General features: G+C 45.8%; 1 protein-coding gene across 6 annotated transcripts in view; it reads right to left on the reverse strand.

Annotated features, from left to right (window-relative positions):
• The window catches only part of TBC1D15 (TBC1 domain family member 15), a 607,052-nt gene that overhangs the window by 485,638 nt on the left and 100,717 nt on the right, over nucleotides 1-20,697 (reverse strand). For all 6 annotated transcript variants that reach the window (XM_078678245.1, XM_078678222.1, XM_078678231.1 and 3 more), the window contains exon 2: nucleotides 17,123-17,221. In XM_078678245.1, the coding sequence (XP_078534371.1) occupies nucleotides 17,123-17,221 (99 nt within the window). The remainder of the gene's footprint in view (nucleotides 1-17,122; nucleotides 17,222-20,697) is intronic.

Here is a 20,697-nt window from a genome sequence, read left to right on the forward strand (position 1 = left end):
TTAAGTTACCAGTGCAGTGGAATGATGGTAATGTTCGTTTGAACCTAAGTGCAGGTTGCCAGCAGAGGGAGGATGCATTTTCCAGACCTGGACAGCTACTATGCCCCTATAAAGATGCTTCATGTGCAATTCTTTAGACACTTTTGGAAATGTCTAGTAATAGGTTGTATTGCCCTGAGCTCATATGTTTGAGTAACTTTCATCAGTCCCATCTCGGATCTCAGAACTTTGCCAGTGAGTTCTAAAGCAAGGTGCTGGATACGAACACAGCCAGCTAGGTGTGTTGGGTTGAGGTCTTCAATTGTTGCCTATTCAGACATGACATCAATAGCTCACAACAACCAATATTTACTCTACATTGTGGTACAATACATTTCCTTTGCATCACTTCGTTCCTCCATCCCACTGGATGGTAGTTCAATGACCCAATTCATCCTCTCACTTTTCCTTGGGCCCATCAGTATTCAAATTTTTGGGGTCAACCTCCCAGATATATTTCTCAGCAAGCATGCACCAGTACATATTTGAATGCCATTACTCCAGAGTTGAGTCACCATGGCTACTCCACATCCAATAAACATTGCATTGTGTGACTATCAGAGCCCGATCACTGACCAATTTGATATATATTCACAGTATGCCCAGACTCAGAAAAACCAATATCATGTTTTTCCCCTACTCTGTTGGTTACACCCTACCTACTGTTGCCAACCCTCTCCAGGAACTTTCCAATGGAAAACCCCCCCTCCCCCCAACCACACCCTTGGGGACAGAAATCAGTGTCTATTTTTCAAAACGTCACGAACAGTAAACGGGAATATACGTTCCATGTAAGAATTTGAGTTGCAAAAGTCTGACTCCTGCTCTTGGTAGCCATGTCCCTGGGGGTGTTACTGAGCTTTATCCTGCTCTGTGTCATGTCGTTCTCCCATGTGTGCCATAGATCTTTTTTTTTTTTTTTTTTTTTCAAAAAGACCTTTATTGTACAATTGCAGACTTTACACAGCTTCTGGCCTACAACCTCCGGGGCCGGCCGCCACCATACCGTACGTACTTTGTATGTTTACAATTACACAGCCCATGAGCCGCCAACCCGGAGTGTGCCATAGATCTTGACCTAAACTATGCAACATATCTGGAGGTTTACTCATTAAGGTCCCAAAAAATTCTGAGAAAGCTATTTCTTAAGGTAAGGAACTCTGGGAGCACTCTACGTTCCAAAGTGTGCCATCCAATATGTGAGTACTGAGAGATACATTAACACTTAATGCATGTTTACAGTGTAAATACTGACATCTTCGAATTAGCCAATTCATACTCCCCTGTTTGAGTTTTTTAAAGGTTTTCAGCTTGGTTCTTCCCCACACTTCTCAAATTCATAGTACCTATGAGTTTTCCAAACTTAAATGGAAATGTATGCATCTTGTAAAGATTACCCTGGTAGAGTTTTTTTTTTAAAAAAAGACTGCGAGCACAAGCGTCTGTTTAAAACCTTTTGCAATAGCTATCAAATATGCCAGAGATTTTGGCTGCTATCCAAGACACTGCGACCATGCAGTTGAGAAGCTCAATCAAGAGGGTCACAAGGCCCTCATAAATTCCCATTGTTTTTTTCTGGTCTGCAATATCCCTTTGTTCACCTTATTGGACTGAGTTCCACAAAATAGGCAATCACAACAATATTGATGTTCCCTGGTGCTCATGGTGATTTTACAGTCTTCATTTATTGGCCTGCCTTCTCTAATTTTGGGCAGTATCATTTACCTGTTGGGAATTGGCTGCATTAATGTCTTCTACATACAGAGTATGAAGATATTTACTTAGTGCTAACCAGTAAATGTGTAAGGTACTCGTGAGCTACAGTAACTATAGTACATCACTTATAACATCTTCTATGACCTCATTGATAATATCATTGCAACTTTTGCTATAAAGTTATTGATGGGAAAACTGTGCATGGCGGGGTGGGAGTTCTAGTTAGCTTAGGGAACGAGTTATAGTTACTTGAGGAAACTATAACTGCAGAATTGTTATATTTTTTGTGTGTTTAAAATCTGAACCTAACTATATTGTCCCTGTAGGTTTTGAGAGAATATCTAAGTGTTTTTAAATTCTATTTCCTAATTATAACTACTCTGTAACCGCTGTATTTTTCAGTTAATTATAATATATCTATATATATATATATATACACACACACACACACACACAAATATCTATCTATTCACACACCACCTCCCCCGCTCCTCCAAGTTAGATAAGAGCTTCCATAGTGTTTTTTTTCCTTTAATGACCACTAACAAATCTGCACAAATCATTCCCAAAAAATCTGTCCACCTGGGTACATTCGTTGAAAGATTTGCACCGATCGGTTATGTGGGGGCCAAAAACGTTGATTTCCTATTTTTAGGACTAGATGTATGAAGCATTTTTGCAGTCACAAACGGCCCGATTGACAGAATCAGGCCGTTTCCAACCGCAAAAATGCATTTTGGTATGTATTATTCTCAAATTGTGTTTCGGTAACATGTTACTGGATCGCAATTTGGAATTGTGAATACATACTGATTTGGAATTTGAAAGAGGCCCTTCCAAATACTGAATCAGAATGGGATGTATGAATGTTTTGTGACCGAAATGCAGTCGAAAAACATTCCCACTTTACCACCAAGTCAAAGTTGGTGGTAACCTATTTGTAAATTGAAGAGAACCCTTTGGGACCCCTTCCCCTTTGAGAGTATTTCAAAAACTATTTTTTAAGAGTAGGCATGGTCTCAAAGAGCACTGCCTACACTTAAAATATAAAAATGAAGCTTTTCATTTGTTAATTGCAAATGTATCCCGTTTTCCTTTAAGGAAAATGGACTGAATTACAAAATATAAAATTATTGCTTTAGGTCAAAACTATCACAAACATGGTGGTCTGCTGACCCCAGCAGGTCACCAATGTGATGGCAGCAAATCTTAGTGTGTCACAAACTGTGATCTACCTCCTAAGTGCTCATGAGGTAGGTCTATTTGCGACCCACTACCAATCACTGATGGGCCAGAACTTACTGGTGTACAGTGGTAACCGAGATTACCAAATAGCGACTCGCAAAACAATCACTACTTGGCAATCGCTATTGCTAATTTTCATACGTCAAGCTCTTAAATCCCATAGGAAACTGCTCTCAGATACGGAAAGAAATGGCTGAAAATAATTACATCACATTTGGCAGAAAGTTAACACTTTAAACAGAAAGCGTGTGTGGTGTAATTTGGTGTAGACGTGATCAGCTGTTTTTGAAAAATTTGCATTTCAAGAGGGGCTTGTGCTGGGCATGAAGCAGTTAAGGCTCAGAAAGTTACCTATGGGATATCTTTCCATAGAGTGTTTTTTTGTTTTGCTAATTAGTTTGGTGACATTTGACAAATCTGAAGTTTCTTGCCAACTTCAAAAAGAGAGGAGGAGGCTCTGATGTGGAGTGGGAGGCCATTCCACGCTTTAGGAATGATGTAAGAGGACACGGTCCTCCCGAACTGTTTCTGTGCATGAGTGAGATGTGTGCAGTAGGAGTCCTCTGGAGCGGCGGTGTCTGGGTGGTTGGTGGAAGGAGATGTGACTGTTCATGTAGGTGGGGCCTGAGTTGTGTAGTGCCTGGAGTGCGAGGAGTTTGAATTGAGCACGTTTGTATATCGGGAGCCAAGGTAGATCCCTGAAGTGAGGTGTGATGCAAGTTCAGTGTGGGAGGCTGAGGACGAGTCTGGCTGTCAAATTCTGCATGGTTTGTATTCTTCTAGTGAGTTACTTGGCGATCCCGAAGTAGAGGGTGTTCACATAGTCCAAGCTGCTTGGGAATGCTAGGGCATGAGTGACAGTTTTTCTAGTGTTGCTTGAGAGCAATTTTAAAATCTTCCTCAGCATCTTCAGGGTCGTGAAGCAAGATGCAGTGCTGGAGTTGACTTGTGAGGTCATGCCCAGTTTACTATTGATGATTAGTCTGAGGTTCCTGGCGTGGATTCTGGGTGTGGGACCGAATTTGGGTGGCCACCAGTTGGAGTCCTTTGGTGAGGTGTTCTTGTCAAAGATCAGTACTTTCGTCCGAGTTAATCTTGTGACAGTTGGCCTTCATCCAGTTAGCAACTTTGGTCATGCAGGCGGTGAACTTGGGTCTTGTCTGAGAGGTAGAGTATGAGTTGTGTGTCATCTGCGTCAGAGAGGATGTTGATGTTGGGTGCGTGTGGATGACATTGGCAAGTGGTATTGTGTATGCATTTAAAAGGGTGGGGATGAGCCTTGAGGCGCTCCGCAGAGGAGTATGTGGGTTTCCAAGGAGTAAGGTGCTGGGCTTACAGCCTGCATTCAATCCGTTAGGTAGAAACTGATCCAGTGGAGAGCTGTTTCTTGGATGCCAATCTCATGCAGGTGCCGGATTAGGATGGGTTGTGAGATTGTGTCAAATGCTGCAGAGATGTCCAGGAGAATGAGGGCTGCCTTGCCTCCTCTGTCAAGGATCATGCAGATGATGTTTATTGGCAGAGAAGCTCTCTGTGTTGCTGTGTAACATGTGTGCAATCTATCAACATTAAAAAAAAATGCATATAAAAAAATTAAAATTAAGATAAAACAAGCATTTACAATGCAACGGTTTCGCTTGCTGCTATGTGCCTCTATTTCCATTGATGCTGACAATTTGAGATCACTAAAGAACAAGATGGTTTTTAGAGTTAAGACGTGTGTAAAAAACAGCTTTTGCATGATGTGCACCAGTGTTTTTTAACCTTAATCTTCCCGACGGCGCCTAGAGACCCTTACGGGTGATTGTTCGCGCTTTACAAATGTGGATTATTTAGCAGACATATATGTTGAACTGAAGGCCAGCTAAACAAGTCTCTGTCCAATTAAGATTGAAACACGATGTGCTGGTGGACTGTGCACTAAATTCTCGTTGAAAATTAAGAACAGTTGTTTTGCTGTAAGCAGTTGGCATAGCCAATAGGTTTCGCATTTGGGGCCTTATAAGTGGTTAGTCATGCAGCACATTATCCTGGGCGCCCTGCCGTTTTGTAGAAATTACAATCAGAGTCACGGTGTGGGATGGCTGATAGAGCAAAGGAAATGCAGACAACGGGAGGGGGCAGGAGCATGGTGAACACAACGGGAAGTGGGCGGGAGCATAGTGAACACGGCTGGAGGAGGACAGGAGCAAAGTAAAACAACAGGAAATTAGGAAACACATTGTGTTTAGCTACACCTGTCATAAACTGCACAGTCCTTAGAAGGTCTTTATCTTTCACTGCTTTTCACTACAGTGTACTTCCGTATTTCCCTTACTATTTTTTCATTAAACATTTTCCTGTTTAAAAAAACGATTTTTTTTTAAACGTACCTGAAATGAAACGCGATATAAAAGCACAACCTCGATTTACCCAGGACTGGACGGCCACACAAACTCTCATACTATTTGATTTGAAACCTCGGCTCAATGAAAGCTGCTGTTAAACTAATCCGTTGTGAAGTAATCTGTTTATCTTTGCACCGTCTGACGTGGAATCCGGAGTCAGGTGACACAGACCCTCAGTGCAGACCCCTTACATCTTCCACATACATCTTGGACTGCAGATTACTGTGGGGGTGCTGCATCTAAGTGACAGCAAGAGCTTTGAAAACAGTCGCTCAAGAAACGACATGGGGCAGCTTGGGATGTCTCCACTAACGGCAAAGCACAAGAAAACGTAACCCCTGCAGCATGAGATAGTCAAAGTCTGTGGGTTAATGCACCTGCTGTGGCAAACAGTGAACAGCTTCGGGCAGACCATAACGTGATTACCAACGATGTGGATATTGATCAAATTTCGATAACTGCGAGACAGTAGCAGTAAGAATCATGCATCTGTTGAGGCTTCACAAGAGAAGGCTCTTTCACCATGTGGCAGTCACAAACAAAGCAGGGCGCTGGGGTTGGTGTGCACATCTCGATCTCTTGATCTAACAGTAAGAAGTGACGACTGTGTGGGCAATATTGAGGCACTGACCTGGCAGCTCCGATTAGTACCGAACCGGGTCAGAGCCAACGGCGGCCGCCGGACAACACAGCAATAATTACAGAATGTCGAGGGCCAGGAAACAGTAATAAAAAAAAACAAGATACCCCTCCTACAATACTGCTTTTTCGGTGAGTATTTTCTTAGTTAATTGATGTTTTGGGTGACAGGCGCATTGTTCTTTGTATGGGGAAATGTAGCGCCTCGACTGAGCTCAGCTTTATTTTTCTTTGCTCCTCGGATTTAGCCGCACTACCCGCGGCTAACTGCAGATCACACAAGTATTGAATACAGCGGCAGGCTTGAATCCTCCAACCCCATTCTGATCCACCCATATTACCTACAGGAGTAACTACATTTCTCAGTCCAAATATTTTGCCCTAGGGCTGACAAAACAAAATGTACTGAATTTCTGGAGATTAATGCCTGGTTAGACCACAGATTAGGCGGTGGCTGTGAATCGCTTGATCCTTTTATGCGAGTTGAGGTCGCCCAGGCATGCCGCTAGAGGTACTTCCAGGTTGCTTGGAACTAAGCGGGTAAGGCGCTTGCTGTGTACCTAACATGTTGAGAAGTTGCTTTATTTGCCTGCCCTTACCACAGAACGGCTAGGCTGGATTATGTTCATTTTTTTGTATGCAAGGTTAGGGGCACCTTACTTAAAAGTGATATGGTGGGGATTCACAAACCAAAAGATTAGGAACCGCGATGCTACAGCACTGTCAAACGGTTCTCTTGAAATATTTAAATTTGGTTTGCGTTACTAATTTTCCTGCATTTTAGTATGACAGGTAAGTGGGCGTTTGAATACATTCTACGTTCGTGCTTTCAAATATACTGGTCCGCTCCATATGCCTTAATTCTGGTTCATCTGCATGGCAAGATTTGCTTGATGGCTCACGAACACATCCCAGGCATCTGGCGACTGCTGGGTGCATAATGTGGTGCCCTACCCGTACTTTAAAGCCTGAGGCTTCGTTAATGCATCCAGATACAGCGCATCTGACCATGACGTGCACATAAAACCCGCCTGGATAGTGCTTTGCAAATTGAAGTCTGTGCTCTAAAGAAGTTTGACCAACTAACGTACACTGCACGAAACTCAGCTTCGAGTCTGAACACCAGAGCGCGCTCTCGCGGCCATTTTAAACACCCGGAGACTCGTTCAAAGAGTAATGATCAAAAGAAAGTGAAATAAACAGTCCTGGGAATAGCCAATACTAAGGGAGTGAACGATTCAATAAAACGTGAAATGAACTGACACTTCAAAAAAACTGCCCTGGATTACATGAATGGTTCATAAATAGTCCCGTGTTTTTCCCTGTTGACTTAAGGACAAGACTTTAGGGAACCGTTTACTTGTTCTTTCTGTAAGCACTTTACCTCCGAGCACCCGCTCTCGTGCACTTCGTTCCCCCAGTCGCTGGTCACGGGTAGGTGAGGCGCGGGGGGGGGGGGAAGGACAAGCAGGGTCGCAGCCGCGGGGGGGGAGGGGGGGGTGAAATTTAAGTTTATATAAAAAAAAACTTACATTTACCTGACCTCTGCTGTCTGCTCCTGAGCCGGGGTCCGGTGCGTTGGCGCCTTCAACGTCTTCCGCCTCTCAGCCAATCCAGAGCGAAGACTGCCATCAGGAAGGAAGGAGGCATCCCTGCCCTCTGCAATCCTGGCGGCCCGGGGAATGACGTCACGGGGGTGTCCCGGGCCGGCAGCCAATCGCAGCGCGGCCCTGGACAAAGGGGCGGGGCTTAAAAAAGCACCAGAAACGCCCCCGAATCGCGTTTTCAAGAGAAAGCGCGATTGACAGCCTCTGTCTCCCAATGGCTAGCCTCCATTTATGGAGCTAGCCAATGAGAGGCAGAGGCGGTGCCGACATCCCTACTGTAGACAATAGTTTTCGATCTGGGAGGGGCTTTGCCCCTCGCCAGGTCGAAACCTAAAAAGGGTCATTCAGATGTTGTCTGTGGTGGTGATAAGTGTTGTTTCTATACTGTGGTTTAGCCTGGATATGGATTGCGTGGCGTCGAGGAGCTGGTGGTTGCCGAAGTAGTTGGTGAGGCGTCGGTTGATTAGTTTCTCTAAGACATTTTCCAGGTATGGAAGGTGGAAGATGGGTCTGTAGTTAGAAAGCATGGCAGAGTCAACCATTTGTTTCTTGAGCAGGGGCATGAGTGTGGCATGCTTTCAGATGTCCGGGAATGGGGCTGAATTGATGAAGGTGTTGAGGATAGGTGTTAGTGCTTTGCTGATGAGTAAGAGTCCTTTAGTAAAGGTTTGGGGTGGGGGAAGGGTCAGATGGTGCCCCTTGAGGTACCAAGTTAGTACGATAGGAACAGCAGCACAAGCTTCCAACCCATGATACCTTAGTAATGCACAAGGTTCCCTGAGGGTGCTTCATGGTATTCACGCCAAAAAACAAATTTGAAGTGACAGTATACTTAGGTGTTCAAATAAGATAAAATGTGATGCTTGAAGTAAAAAAAAAATACTCTGACATTAACACGTTCTAGTTCACTACGCCCCCCTCATGCACTGCTTAGGACCTCACATATTACATCACTCATGACATGTTAAATGACATCACTGATGACATGAATGATGTCATCAACTAAGTAATTTGAGATGCCATCATGCAGTTGTAATTGCGTCCTATAGGGGTCGTAGACGAAGTAATTCAACATGCTACATCTGTGCTCAATTTTCTACCATCAATCATGTGATAATATATACAACCTTTGACCACATGCTCGACACACCATTCCTGTCAAGTTGCCCACATCTGGTGGATCTTACCCTCTTTTTACTGGTATTCACTTACCCAACAAACAAAATGCCTCTTACTTTAATGGGGTCTTCCCCTTCTTAAGTTTTGTATCACCCTCCAAAACAAGAGATTGTTCTCTTTTCACATTCATGGGGCTTCACATGACCCACAATTTCAAATCAAAAGGTTGACATATATTCTTTTGTCACGGAGTAGACCCCTTCTGCCTGACCCTAGATAAAGAACCCAGCATATTTTGTCTCATTGCAGAACAAGGCAGTACAATGCAGATGTACTCGATCTTGAAATGCCTCTAAAATCAACCAGGCATTGCATTCCCAGAAGGCGAATAAAGGACAAGGGCCTATTTTCCTTCTAACACCATCTTGACAAAAATATGTTGTTCAAAAACCCAGAGGAAAGATGGAAAGAGCACTGAATAGGCTCCTTGAGCTTCACGTCTGTAACTGCATGATCCACCACCTTCTGAAACTCAATGGAAAAAGTTATAGGCCACCGTTAGCCCCCCTAACCTACATAGGGAGCAAACAGTTCTAGCAACTACCGAACAAGAGAATTCGGTTCCCTCAGGAACCGTGCTGACAGACCTAGAACCTTACCTAGTGGTGTTTGGAGCTTTCCATAGTTCTGGGAAAAATATGGCCTTGGCATAAACTGCCCCTCTATGGCATGCATCCATTCTGACAACTTTGGAATTGGCCCTGTATGAAGAAATATCTCCTGCCATGTCTAGCCCTTCGAAAACACGTTATGGTTGAATATATTGTGCACTGACGTTTGAAATGTGTTGATTGGTCTAAAAGTCTGGACAGACTACCAAGGTTTTTTTTAAGTGCAAACGTGGAACAAAAGCCATTACCTCTGAAAAAGTCAACATTCCCAACCTGTGGTCCATATGAGCAGAACAAATGCTTCCAGAGATGGTGCAGTTTGATTTCCTCACCAGCACAAAGCCCTTCAAGCCCACCCCTAAAGGATTTCAGGATCTTTCAGGGCTCCAGTGTCTTTAACAGTTTCTGCTTTCACCATAATCTTAGCCCATTCCAAATACAAAGGGTGACACAAGATATGGGGCTTGAATATAGCCTTATAGCCCACCGTAGTGGGCTATAACCGCCATTAAAGGCCCACTTCGGTGTTAAATGCCCAAGCAGAAGGCAAGGGCCTTAAGAATAGAGCAGGACTTTAGTGTCTGTATAACCCTGCTATGGAGGGCTATTAGAACATCCCACCAACAGCTGTGAAAGACAACATGCAGGCTTCTACAGGCCTTAAGAGGCCCGGAGCACTCCATTGTTTTCAAAGGAGCTCCCAACATTCCAATGTTCTAATAAATGTTCCAATTTCCCCACTCTTTTTTTTCGCCAGGTGTGATGCCCTCTGTTGGAAACCGGCTATTTCTGGTAGGCTAAGGCTGATGCCAAAGCCAGGCAGAAACCACCATTCCAGTCAGGGCAAGGAAGTCACACGCCAAGATAACCCCTGCTCACCCTCTAGGTAGCATGGCGCGAGCAGTCTAGGCTAAACTCGGAGGCGATGTGTAAAGCATTTGCGTCAGGGCACGACAGCAACAACATTCTAGGCACACCACAAAAGAGACTCCACACAAGGTTATATTAAAATAACTTTTGTATGGTCAAAACATATCAGATAGAAATCACACATGTACATTGTGCCAACGGGCACGGCAATATTCACAAGGGATTATTTACACAGGACAGGGCCACAGGGGCCACTGTCATAATCAGCACTTTTAGAAATATAATAGTACTTATAGAACTTAGAATAAAAGTGTATAAAATCACTGTAACACAAAGTAACAGTTATAGGTCACATCCAGTAACTACTGGGAACAGGTAAGTACCACCTACGCAACCCTAAACCCTTAGGACACTGTCACGCAGGGGACCAGGACCTCACTAGGACCACCCGTACTAAAAAGAACAACCACCTAAGTATCACACAGCATTTAGGGGTCTAAGAAAGAACACATTACCCATGATGTATGAAACACATTCAGAGGAGTAGTAAAGGAAAACCACCTAAGTATCACACAGCATTTAGGGGTCTAAGAGAGAACACATTACCCATGATGCATAGATGTACATTCAGAGGAGTAGTAAAGAGAAAACACAATGTATAAACCTACACATTCAGCGGTGTTAAAAATAAAGCACATGATGCAATAAAATTACATTCAGAGGTACCAGAATAATACAGTAGCGCAATAGTCACATGATGTCTAAAAACATTCAGAGGTACAGGAATAAGACATGATGCAAGAAATCACATTCAGAGGTGCAAGAACCATACAATTGGGCAAAACCTACATAAGCCACCATCAGTGGCAGTCCCTAGGCCAACTGGCCTTGTTGGGGCTAGAACGCCCTGAGTCTCAATGTCAGGGGCCTAAACGATGCAGGGGCCCACTACTTGCTGGGCCCCTGGAAACACTCACAAGGGCCTAAACGTTGCAGCTGGCACTAAGTGCTGCGCAGCTGTGAAGGCCTGGCACCACTGTGCCCTCGCTGTCCCACACAGGGACTCCCTCCTGAAATTGCGCCTAAACGGTGCAGCTGCCCACTAATTGCTGGGCCGCTGGAGATTCAAAACTGCGCCGGGGCCCTCACTGACCCTAGAACCAAACTGCGCAAAAGGTTGGAGCCACACAGGCTCTAGAAACACTGGTCAAACGTTGGAGCCACACAGGCTCTAAAAACACTAGGCACCGGGGAGCCCTCAGGCTCTGAAAACAATGGTGCCCCCTAGAGCCCCACTGGACTCTCCAAACGTTGGGGCGACCCACTGCCGACCGGGGTCGCCCTTGGTTGGAGTCCCCCCCCCCCTGGGGGACTCGAGATACCGGGAATGCCCCTCAAGCCTCTATGGGCTCGTAGAACATTTGTGCCCCCTTTGAGCCTCTCAGGGCTCACAAAAAGAAATGCGGCCGGTTTGCTGGAGCCCCGCTCGGGGGCTCGGGCACAGAGATCCGCCCTCCGAGCCTCATCAGGCTCTGCACACCAGAGGGGGGGGGGGCGCGGGCACCGGCAATGTGCCCCGACGGCCCCTCTCTCCCCTCCGAGCTGCACTCACCAGTTCTCTTGTGCGGCGGCGGGACGGAGAGCTCCCGCTCCTCGGGACACTCCCATGCTGCGGCCGGACTCCTCCCTCTCCGTGGCTCCTTATTCCTGCCGCGTCCTCTCGGGCACATCTCCGGTCTCCCTCCACAGCATGGGAGACCGGCAACGACAACCTGCTTCTTTCTCTCGGGGCTCCCTCCCGGTCAGGGGAGCCCCGCAGCAGCTGCCATCTTCTCCTCGGGGCTCCCTCAGCTGAGAGGAGCCCCACGAACGACCGCCATGTCTCGCCCCTCTTCCTCCTTCTTCCCACCGACTGCGGGGGGCGGGACTTCCGGCCGGCCGCGACCGCATTGGCCGGCCGGTCAACCGCTTCCGGGTTGCTGCGGGCAGCGCAGCGGCCCTTCTCCTTAGGCAGGCAGGCGGGGGCGGATTTCTTCTACGGTCACCATTAAACAGCGCTCTCAAGCGCTGGGGGGCAACCACGCGCCAAAAAGTACACCCAAAGCGCTACCAGCGCTTAGAATCCAACTGCAGCGCTAGGACCAACATAAAGCGCTCTTTAGCGCTGGAGCACAGTCCACAGCGCTCCCAGCGCTAGCACAGCAGGCAGAGCGCTCCCAGGCGCTCAGGGGGAAGCTCAGCGCCTCCAGGCGCTAGGAATACAGTTCCAGCGCTATCCACAGGGCAATGCAGCTCCTCCACGCTGCCAAAGCCCCAGAGCCTCCCAGGGGGGCAAAGCCAAGTCCCCCCCTCAGCCCAGGCAGGGCAGAGGGGTCCCCCAGGAATCCAGGCAAGTCCATCAGGAGTCCAGGGGCTGGGCAGGATTCAGGGATTCCCTGAGCCCAAGCATCAGCACGCCCCTGGCAGATTCAAGTCAGAAAACAAGAACAAATTGGAAGGGAACACAGTCCCTTCTTATACACAGAAAAGGCTTTGAAGTCTTTGTGTAAGCGAGCCCTAAGCTCTGGGTGTATCTGGTTTCCCTCTCCTGTCAGCCTCAGGTCAGAGGTGACAGGGGGCCATCAGGAGGGAGAGCCATCAAGGGTGGGCCCACAGGCACAGCCTGGCTCCACCAGACACTCTTTCTACTCCTCCCTAACAGCAGATGGGGGCCTTTCATCTACGGCTGACTCAGACCCCCTCCTCCAGGGCCTGGCAGACCCCATCCTACTCAAACAGACAGTCCATCCACCAGCAGGCCCAGGCTCATCAGCCAATCACGTGCCAGCAGACTCACTACACAATTATGCCAACTTCTAAAAGTGGCGCTTCTAGACTAGACACAGCCATGCCGCATACACCATTCTGCAGCATTCATTCTCACGAGTTCATACATATCAAACTCGCCCCTGCACTCCCCACGCATCAGGAATCTACCATGGGCACACAGATTCCCCATTCATTCCTATGGGAGGGCAGGTCGCTCACCATCCATACACAGAGAGCACACGCACTTTACACTGTACCACAGTGAAAAAGTGCGCAGAGGCCTACAATCACCAATCCAGGTTCCAAAAACAGGCTAGGAAAAAGCAAAAAGTCACGGGGTAAACCTGCCCAAAGGACCGGGTCCAACACCCTCTCACTGCAATTCTAAGCCATGTTTCGGTTTCTTCCCATCCTTATATGGATACCATTATCTGGATCTCCGAGCGATCCTCAGAACCTGTGACGCATAATTCTCAGAATTGATTTCCTTTTCCGAAAATAGTTAAAGGTCTGTTTTTAAAAGTACTAGGGCTGTGTCATTGTAAGGGCCTGAGACACTCATTGGGAGAAAGTGAAGGATCTACAGCCTACTGTGCATCGTAAATGTTCTCTAACTTCTCAAATGGATATAAGCCTGTAGGCATGCCCCTGCTGCTGCTTTACAGGGTGTTTGAAAATGGAAAGCCTGACCTGTCAGACGTTAAGTCTTCGTCACAAGGGTATGAAGGTAAGAAGAGGTTGATATACAGGTTTGCCAAACAGCCATAAATCATTGAGCAAAGCCTGCTGCAAGAAGTGATAAATTAGAGAAATCTGGGCCAGTGTATAAGTATAAGATGTTTCCTCATGTTCCATTCACATCCACTCCATCTGGTATGTAGCTCTACAGTCTCATGTTGGAAACACTACCCCATTAATACTATGGTGAAATCCTAGTTCATTATTTAAATTATATAAAAATATGAAAATGCAATGCTGGTAGAGAACCCTCAATGCATGCTTCACTAGCTAGTCAAACACTACTGCATGGGCACACCATGAGGCTTCCTTGGCCTGTGTGCCTGGACACAAAGACTGTGGGATGCTGCAAGTGGAGAAGCGGTATAAAAGGGGGTGGTGATGGACGGAGCATCTGAATCAATCAAACACTCACACCCAGTCAAAGTATCTGGGTTTAATCCATCACCGTTCTTTAGCCCACTCTGCCACCCCAGTTCAGACATGGCTATATGCAAATCAGTCTGACCCTGTGCCTCATGGGAACAGTCCAGCCCGAACTGCCAAGCCATGTCTTCCCTGGACCGGAAACAAGCTTCCGAGGACCGGTTTCTGGCATTCCAGCCGTCTTCAGCATGGCTTGCTTGAATCCAGTGGCAAAGTGAGCAAGGGACTCACGTCTGAGCATACCCTGCCACACTTATGGCGGCCAAAAGCGGTACAAAAGGGGGTGGTGATGGACGGAGCATCTGAATCAATCAAACACTCACACCCAGTCAATGGATCTGGGTTTAATCCATCACCGTTCTTTAGTCCACTCTGCCACCCCAGTTCAGACATGGCTATATGCAAATCAGTCTGACCCTGTGCCTCATGGGAACAGTCCAGCCCGAACTGCCAAGCCATGTCTTCCCTGGACCGGAAACAAGCTTCCGAGCACCGGTTTCTGGCATTACAGCTGTCTTCAGCCCGGCTTGATTGAATCCAGTGACAAAGTGAGCAAGGGACTCAAGTCTGAGCATACCCTGCCACACTTATGGCGGCCAAAAGCGGTACAAAAGGGGGTGGTGATGGACGGAGCATCTGAATCAATCAAACACTCACACCCAGTTAAAGGATCTGGGTTTAATCCATCACCGTTCTTTAGCCCACTCTGCCACCCCAGTTCAGACATGGCTATATGCAAATCAGTCTGACCCTGTGGAGTGGAGAAGGGTATGATGGCTCAGCACCCGAGTTTTTGAGGTCCATCAGAGAACTGCCAACTGCCATGATGAAAGGAAAACAAAAAGCTACGGCTCAGCTCCCCACTGAGCAGACTTGCCAAACAGTGCATGCCTCCTGGCAGCGCACCATAGCTAGGACACACGGTCAGTCCCTCACAAAGTTTGTTCCCTCCAGCACACAGGGACAGGAGCTAGGTCAACGCCGACCTCTGGAGAAGAACAGCATGGTAACATGCCAGCTGACAAAGCAGTCTTACATGGAGTAAATAAGCCAAAAGGAGGTAGTAATCCGTGAAATACCAAGTACATGCATACATTAAAGCAAAAAAACACAATTAACAAGCACAAAGAATGCTCCAGGGCACCAATTAAGAAAACCCAAAACCAATAAATTAAACAAGCACTGGCAAAGACAACCGGTCTGCTATTTGCAGCAAGCCTTTTGTCTAGGTCTCTGCTTGTTTTATTTTGACATGCGTTTTGCAAAACTGCATTGTTGGATAAGATGCTGGGCCCCCATCAATCTTTAATTAAAAAAATATTTCTGAAAGCAAAAATAATGTTTTGGTCGCAAAAGGCACACATGCAACATAAGTTCCTGGCACTTAAAGGAACTACTTTCTGTATGTATGTGCTTTTTGTGAAAGGACTTCGTACTGCTGTAACACGTTTGTTTTAATTTTTCCTGTGCTAAATAAATCCATACTAGGATTTACCCCCAGTGAATGCTGGTGTTTTTTCTACAGAGCGGTGAGATATATACATATATACACACATAATATAAAAATTGTATTAAAATCAAAATGTCAAAATGTCAGGGCTAATGTCAGACCTAAAAAACACCTAATAAGCTGCAAATACATCGGTTAAAGGGTGCCAAATGAGAGGTATTTCTAAGGCTGCAGTTATGTGATGCTATGTATTCATTTCCTGGCAATTTTTAGGACAAATGGTTCGCTGATTTTTTTCTTTGGCTCCTATTCTGTGCACTGAAGTTAAGTATAAACCTCATCTCCATATTAACGGACTGTAATTTTCCTTCCTTTTAACTGGGACATTTTACATTTTCATTATGTTACCTATTTCTTTTTACAATGAACTATAAACTATTACTTGTACATAATGGTTGAAATATTACAATCAATGTTTCCATGATTCTTCAAATGTATGCTCGTTGTTTAAAGATGATTATGGTGGTTTACTGGGAACATACGGCGTGTACCCCATGATCCTAGTGTTCTCATTTGTCCCCAGCTTTAAATCTCTGAATAATATTATTGACCCTCCTCTTCCTAGCAGGTTTAGGAGCACGTCAATGCTAAAAATGATTATGCATTTGGGCGCACATCAGCAGCGGCTCCCCTGCTAAAAATAAAATGATAATAACATAACATTATCATTTTATTTTTATGGTACATGCCCAATTTTGTTTAAGGGGCGGGCTGGTTTGTCAGCCTGCAAGAGGAGGAGAGATATGTGCACTTAAGTGCACATGGCGATCGAGCCAGCCAAACCATCATGCGCACTTTGCATGTTCTCCATCCAGGCTGTATTACAGCTAGGGTAGAGAACATGCCCAGGCTACCACTGCCTGTCGGAGCGCCGAACTACGGTGCTCAGACCAATCATGATGCTGCTATCAGCAGCGTTGTGATAGGTTGGGAGAGGCTGGAAACCTGGGTGCTTCCTGTTCAGACAGAAGAACGGAGGAGAGGGGCAGCCAGGTATGTGATTTTCTTTAGATTGTGTTTTTTAACCGCCCCCAACCCACCCCCCTTACCTCCCCCCCGCACCCTCCCCACCACCCCGACCCCATAGCAGCCGCCACTGGCTTTTAAGCATGATGTTGCAAGAAATGTTAGTAGAGAACTTTTTTTTTACCACATTTTTGATACCCTTCTTTATACATTTCTGTATATTAGTATGTCCGATAAAGTACACAGGTTCTAAATGAGAGGGGTGTGTTGAAGCAGTACTCGCCAACTTGCTAAATATTCAAGCAAAACATCTACACCAAATATTTACAGTTATGCGGACACAAAACAAATATAGTCCAATAATACCAAATGACAGAATACCTTCTCAAAGATGCGCAACGTTCCTGGAATTAGCCCGTCCTGGTTATAAATTCTCCCACAGCATGACTGGACAAAGACATCATTCTGTTCAAATACTGTCTGTGTTAAAACAAATATATTTTATTAACAAAATGTCATGGCAAAACAGCCTCTGCTATATACTACCACTCATTAAGTCACTCTTTTTTGTCTCCGTTTGTCAGTCTGCAGTTCAAAGAAAGCAATGGTGCAACAATTTACATGCACTAGATTGTCGTAATGAGATAATAGAATGTAAAAAATAAGTAACCTACCAATGACCTCTCTGAACATTATGCCAAATACACATTAAAGAATCATTATACCGATCCTAATCAATGAACATATAAAGAAAGTAAAGTGATATTAAATATCATATTATTAATAAGAAAACAAAAAAAACAAACAGGGACATTATACTTACTATAAACTACACGAATATAAAAATGCTTTAGAATTCTTAAAACAGAAAGCATGGGATAATTCAATCATTCTTTGACAAGTGACCATGAAATTATAAACTTATACTTACTTGCGCTAAACATATTATCCCAGGACATTTATATTACGGAAAGTTTTCATAATCAATTTCCATGAAAATAGTCTTCGAAATTGGAAGAGGGACAAGGAGTAAGACATTTGAATACGAACTGAACGTTCTTGTGCCATAAAAGTAGGGCCCCTAAGCCTTAACTTTAACTTTACAATGAGACAGAAGTTTCTCCTTAGTCTTTAGAAACATTTTCATTAACACCCTATAGTTTCCAAGTGTTGCCAATTTACCATCCAAATACCAGCAGGCCTACTCTGGTGGTGTCATCCTGAGGGCACCGCCTTATGTGGTCTAAAAGTTTAGTGAATGTACTGTTGGTTAGATTAAAAAAGTGAGAAAGAACTGAATATTCAATTGGTTTAATTGAGGGGCTCTTCAATGGTGTATGCTTTTTGGTGCTGAAGTAAAGAAATCACACTTATTGATGCAGTAGTAGGCAAGCATCTATTTAAAATACAAAAAGCATGGATCATGCTTTTACAAAATCCTACTTCTTTTAGTGTTGCAAATTTCACATTGTGGAAAGCCAATGCAGGTAAAGACATGCCTCTGCAGAATTTCCTTCTCAAGATAGATGCAGAGTTCGAGTACAGACTAACAGGATCGGGAAGAGTAGTTTTAATGTCCATGTGTCACGCGATATTGTAGGAATCTGGCTTTTTGTGTGGTAGTGCCAATGTAAGAGCAACAAGCATTTGCAATGCAATAGGTCTAGCAATCTTTAATGCAAAAAAGGGGAATAATTCCTTGTTTTTTCCCCCACAACACTTTAAACCCGTCGGTGTCCGGTGAAGCCCAAGATCCCTGCAGGGATCGCGGTGATAGAAGGCGGATTAATCTTAGCTGAAGATCTCTTTACCCACAACAGTGGAATGATCCACTTACATCTTAAACTAAGGCTCATCAGAAACATGTACAAGAGAGGCTAGAAACATTGGTGTCTGAGCCTCAGAAAGGAACAGTCTAACAAGAGGCTGAATAACGGAAGCATGAACAGAGCCATCCTCCAAGAAACCAACTAGAGCAATCCCTTGGATATATGCGTCAAAATACCTTCACAGCCTCTGACTAAAACAGAAAAACCTGTATCAAATCAACAGGCAAATATGCTTTATAACGTTTCCAACATGGTCATTGAGCTGAGATCTCCAAGTGGAGGTTACAGCATTGCTTTACTGCCTAAAATGAGGATAATCATGTTATATTTGTGGTCAATGTAATTATCTATTTTAAAACTGTGTATTATATTTTAAACAGTAAGTTTTTAATACCCGCCCCACCTCGGTGCGAGACTACTTCGCCTGAGGCTCATTGACATCGCATCCCTCATCGCCGCCGTTATTAGGCGCTGGGAACCCCTTTGCACAACTTTAGGCGCCATCTTGGGAAGGGAAGGCTGGCGAGATAGCTCTGCGCCCCTCCTGCCCTCCCAGGATATTTAAGGGCGAGGCTTTCACTCCCCGAGGTTTCTGTTGTTTTCCCTCTGAGGCGGAAGCCGGAGGTACTTTGTGCTCCCTTGCACTCTCCTGATGATAAGATTGTAATTGATGTACTAATTCGATCTATTTTAAAACTGTGTATTATATTTTAAACAGTGCGTTTTTAATACCCGCCCCACCTCGGTGCGAGACTACTTCGCCTGAGGCTCATTGACATCGCATCCCTCATCGCCGCCGTTATTAGGCGCTGGGAACCCCTTTGCACAACTTTAGGCGCCATCTTGGGAAGGGAAGGCTGGCGAGATAGCTCTGCGCCCCTCCCACCCTCCTCCCGCCCACTACCAACTATGAATATAAACAACAGACCCGCCCGACCGCGCAGCGGGCGGGCGCAGCGGGCGGGCGCAGCGGGCGCGCCAAAGGCAAGCCCGTCTGCGCCCGTCCGCGCCTGGCCCGGGCCGAGGGCCACCCCCCCTGGCTCCCACCCTCTGCCCCCAAGTGGCTACTACTCTGCCACCCAGCTTCGGCAGCTACGCCCCCCGACCCATCCGTCCTGCATCATCTCTGATCTTTACTCCCTGGCCAAAAGCCCGGTCACACATTGCTCTGGTTGTAAAGCCTCTATCCCCTCCATTTCTAAACCTCCCCCCTGTAACAAGGACTACCCCTTGAAATCGTATATATTCGCCCTTACCAACGTCCGCTCGCTCGGAAAACATCGACAGGATATACACGAGCTGATCATTGATCATAAAGCGGACCTACTCTTTATGACAGTAACCTGGATGGACAATGCGTCCGATCCTTATCTAGCGATCGCTGTCCCCAAAGGGTTTTCCATACACAGATTGGATAGACAGCGGAAAAAAGGCGGTGGCATTGCTATCATCGCACTGGATATCTTTTCAGTAAGAATTAAAATGATCGCACAATCATCTTGCGAAGCCCTAGAATTCTCCATCAACTTGTCCCCATCCTACACATTTAAAGGGATTCTTCTTTACCGTCCCCCCGGGCCCGGGCCCGACTTTATTTCAGACCTCAGGTCCACGTTGGAAGTCTCCGCCCTTGACAACTCCCTCACGATATTGGGTGATTTTAACTTTCACTTGGATAAACCTGAAAACCCTGACACCGCCACATTCCTAGCAGATATGTCCACCTTTGGTCTCGATCTCCTGGTGAACTCCCCCACGCATGAAGGGGGCCATACACTGGATGGCATCTTTTCTAATGTAGCGGGCTTGCAAGTCACCCAAATATTGCCTCTTACCTGGTCTGATCACCATCTGATTCTGGCATCGCTATCAGTCTATGACTCCCTTGCCGTCAAATCCTACCCCAATCTCCGCCAACCCTACCTGGCATGGGATGATACAGATATCTCCCGTTTGGAAACTCTTCTCACTGACTCCCTCCCCGTGCTATCAACTGATTCCAATACTGCTACCACCCAATACTACGACTGGGTAGGCTCGGCGGCCAATGAACTTGCCCAGGTTAAACAACGGTCGCGTAACAGATCCACCCCGTCGGCCCCCTGGTATTCAGACGAGTTACGTACC

The sequence above is a fragment of the Lissotriton helveticus genome, chromosome 1_1 (genome assembly GCF_964261635.1).
Source record: "Lissotriton helveticus chromosome 1_1, aLisHel1.1, whole genome shotgun sequence".
In the NCBI taxonomy this organism is placed as follows: Eukaryota; Metazoa; Chordata; class Amphibia; order Caudata; family Salamandridae; genus Lissotriton; species Lissotriton helveticus.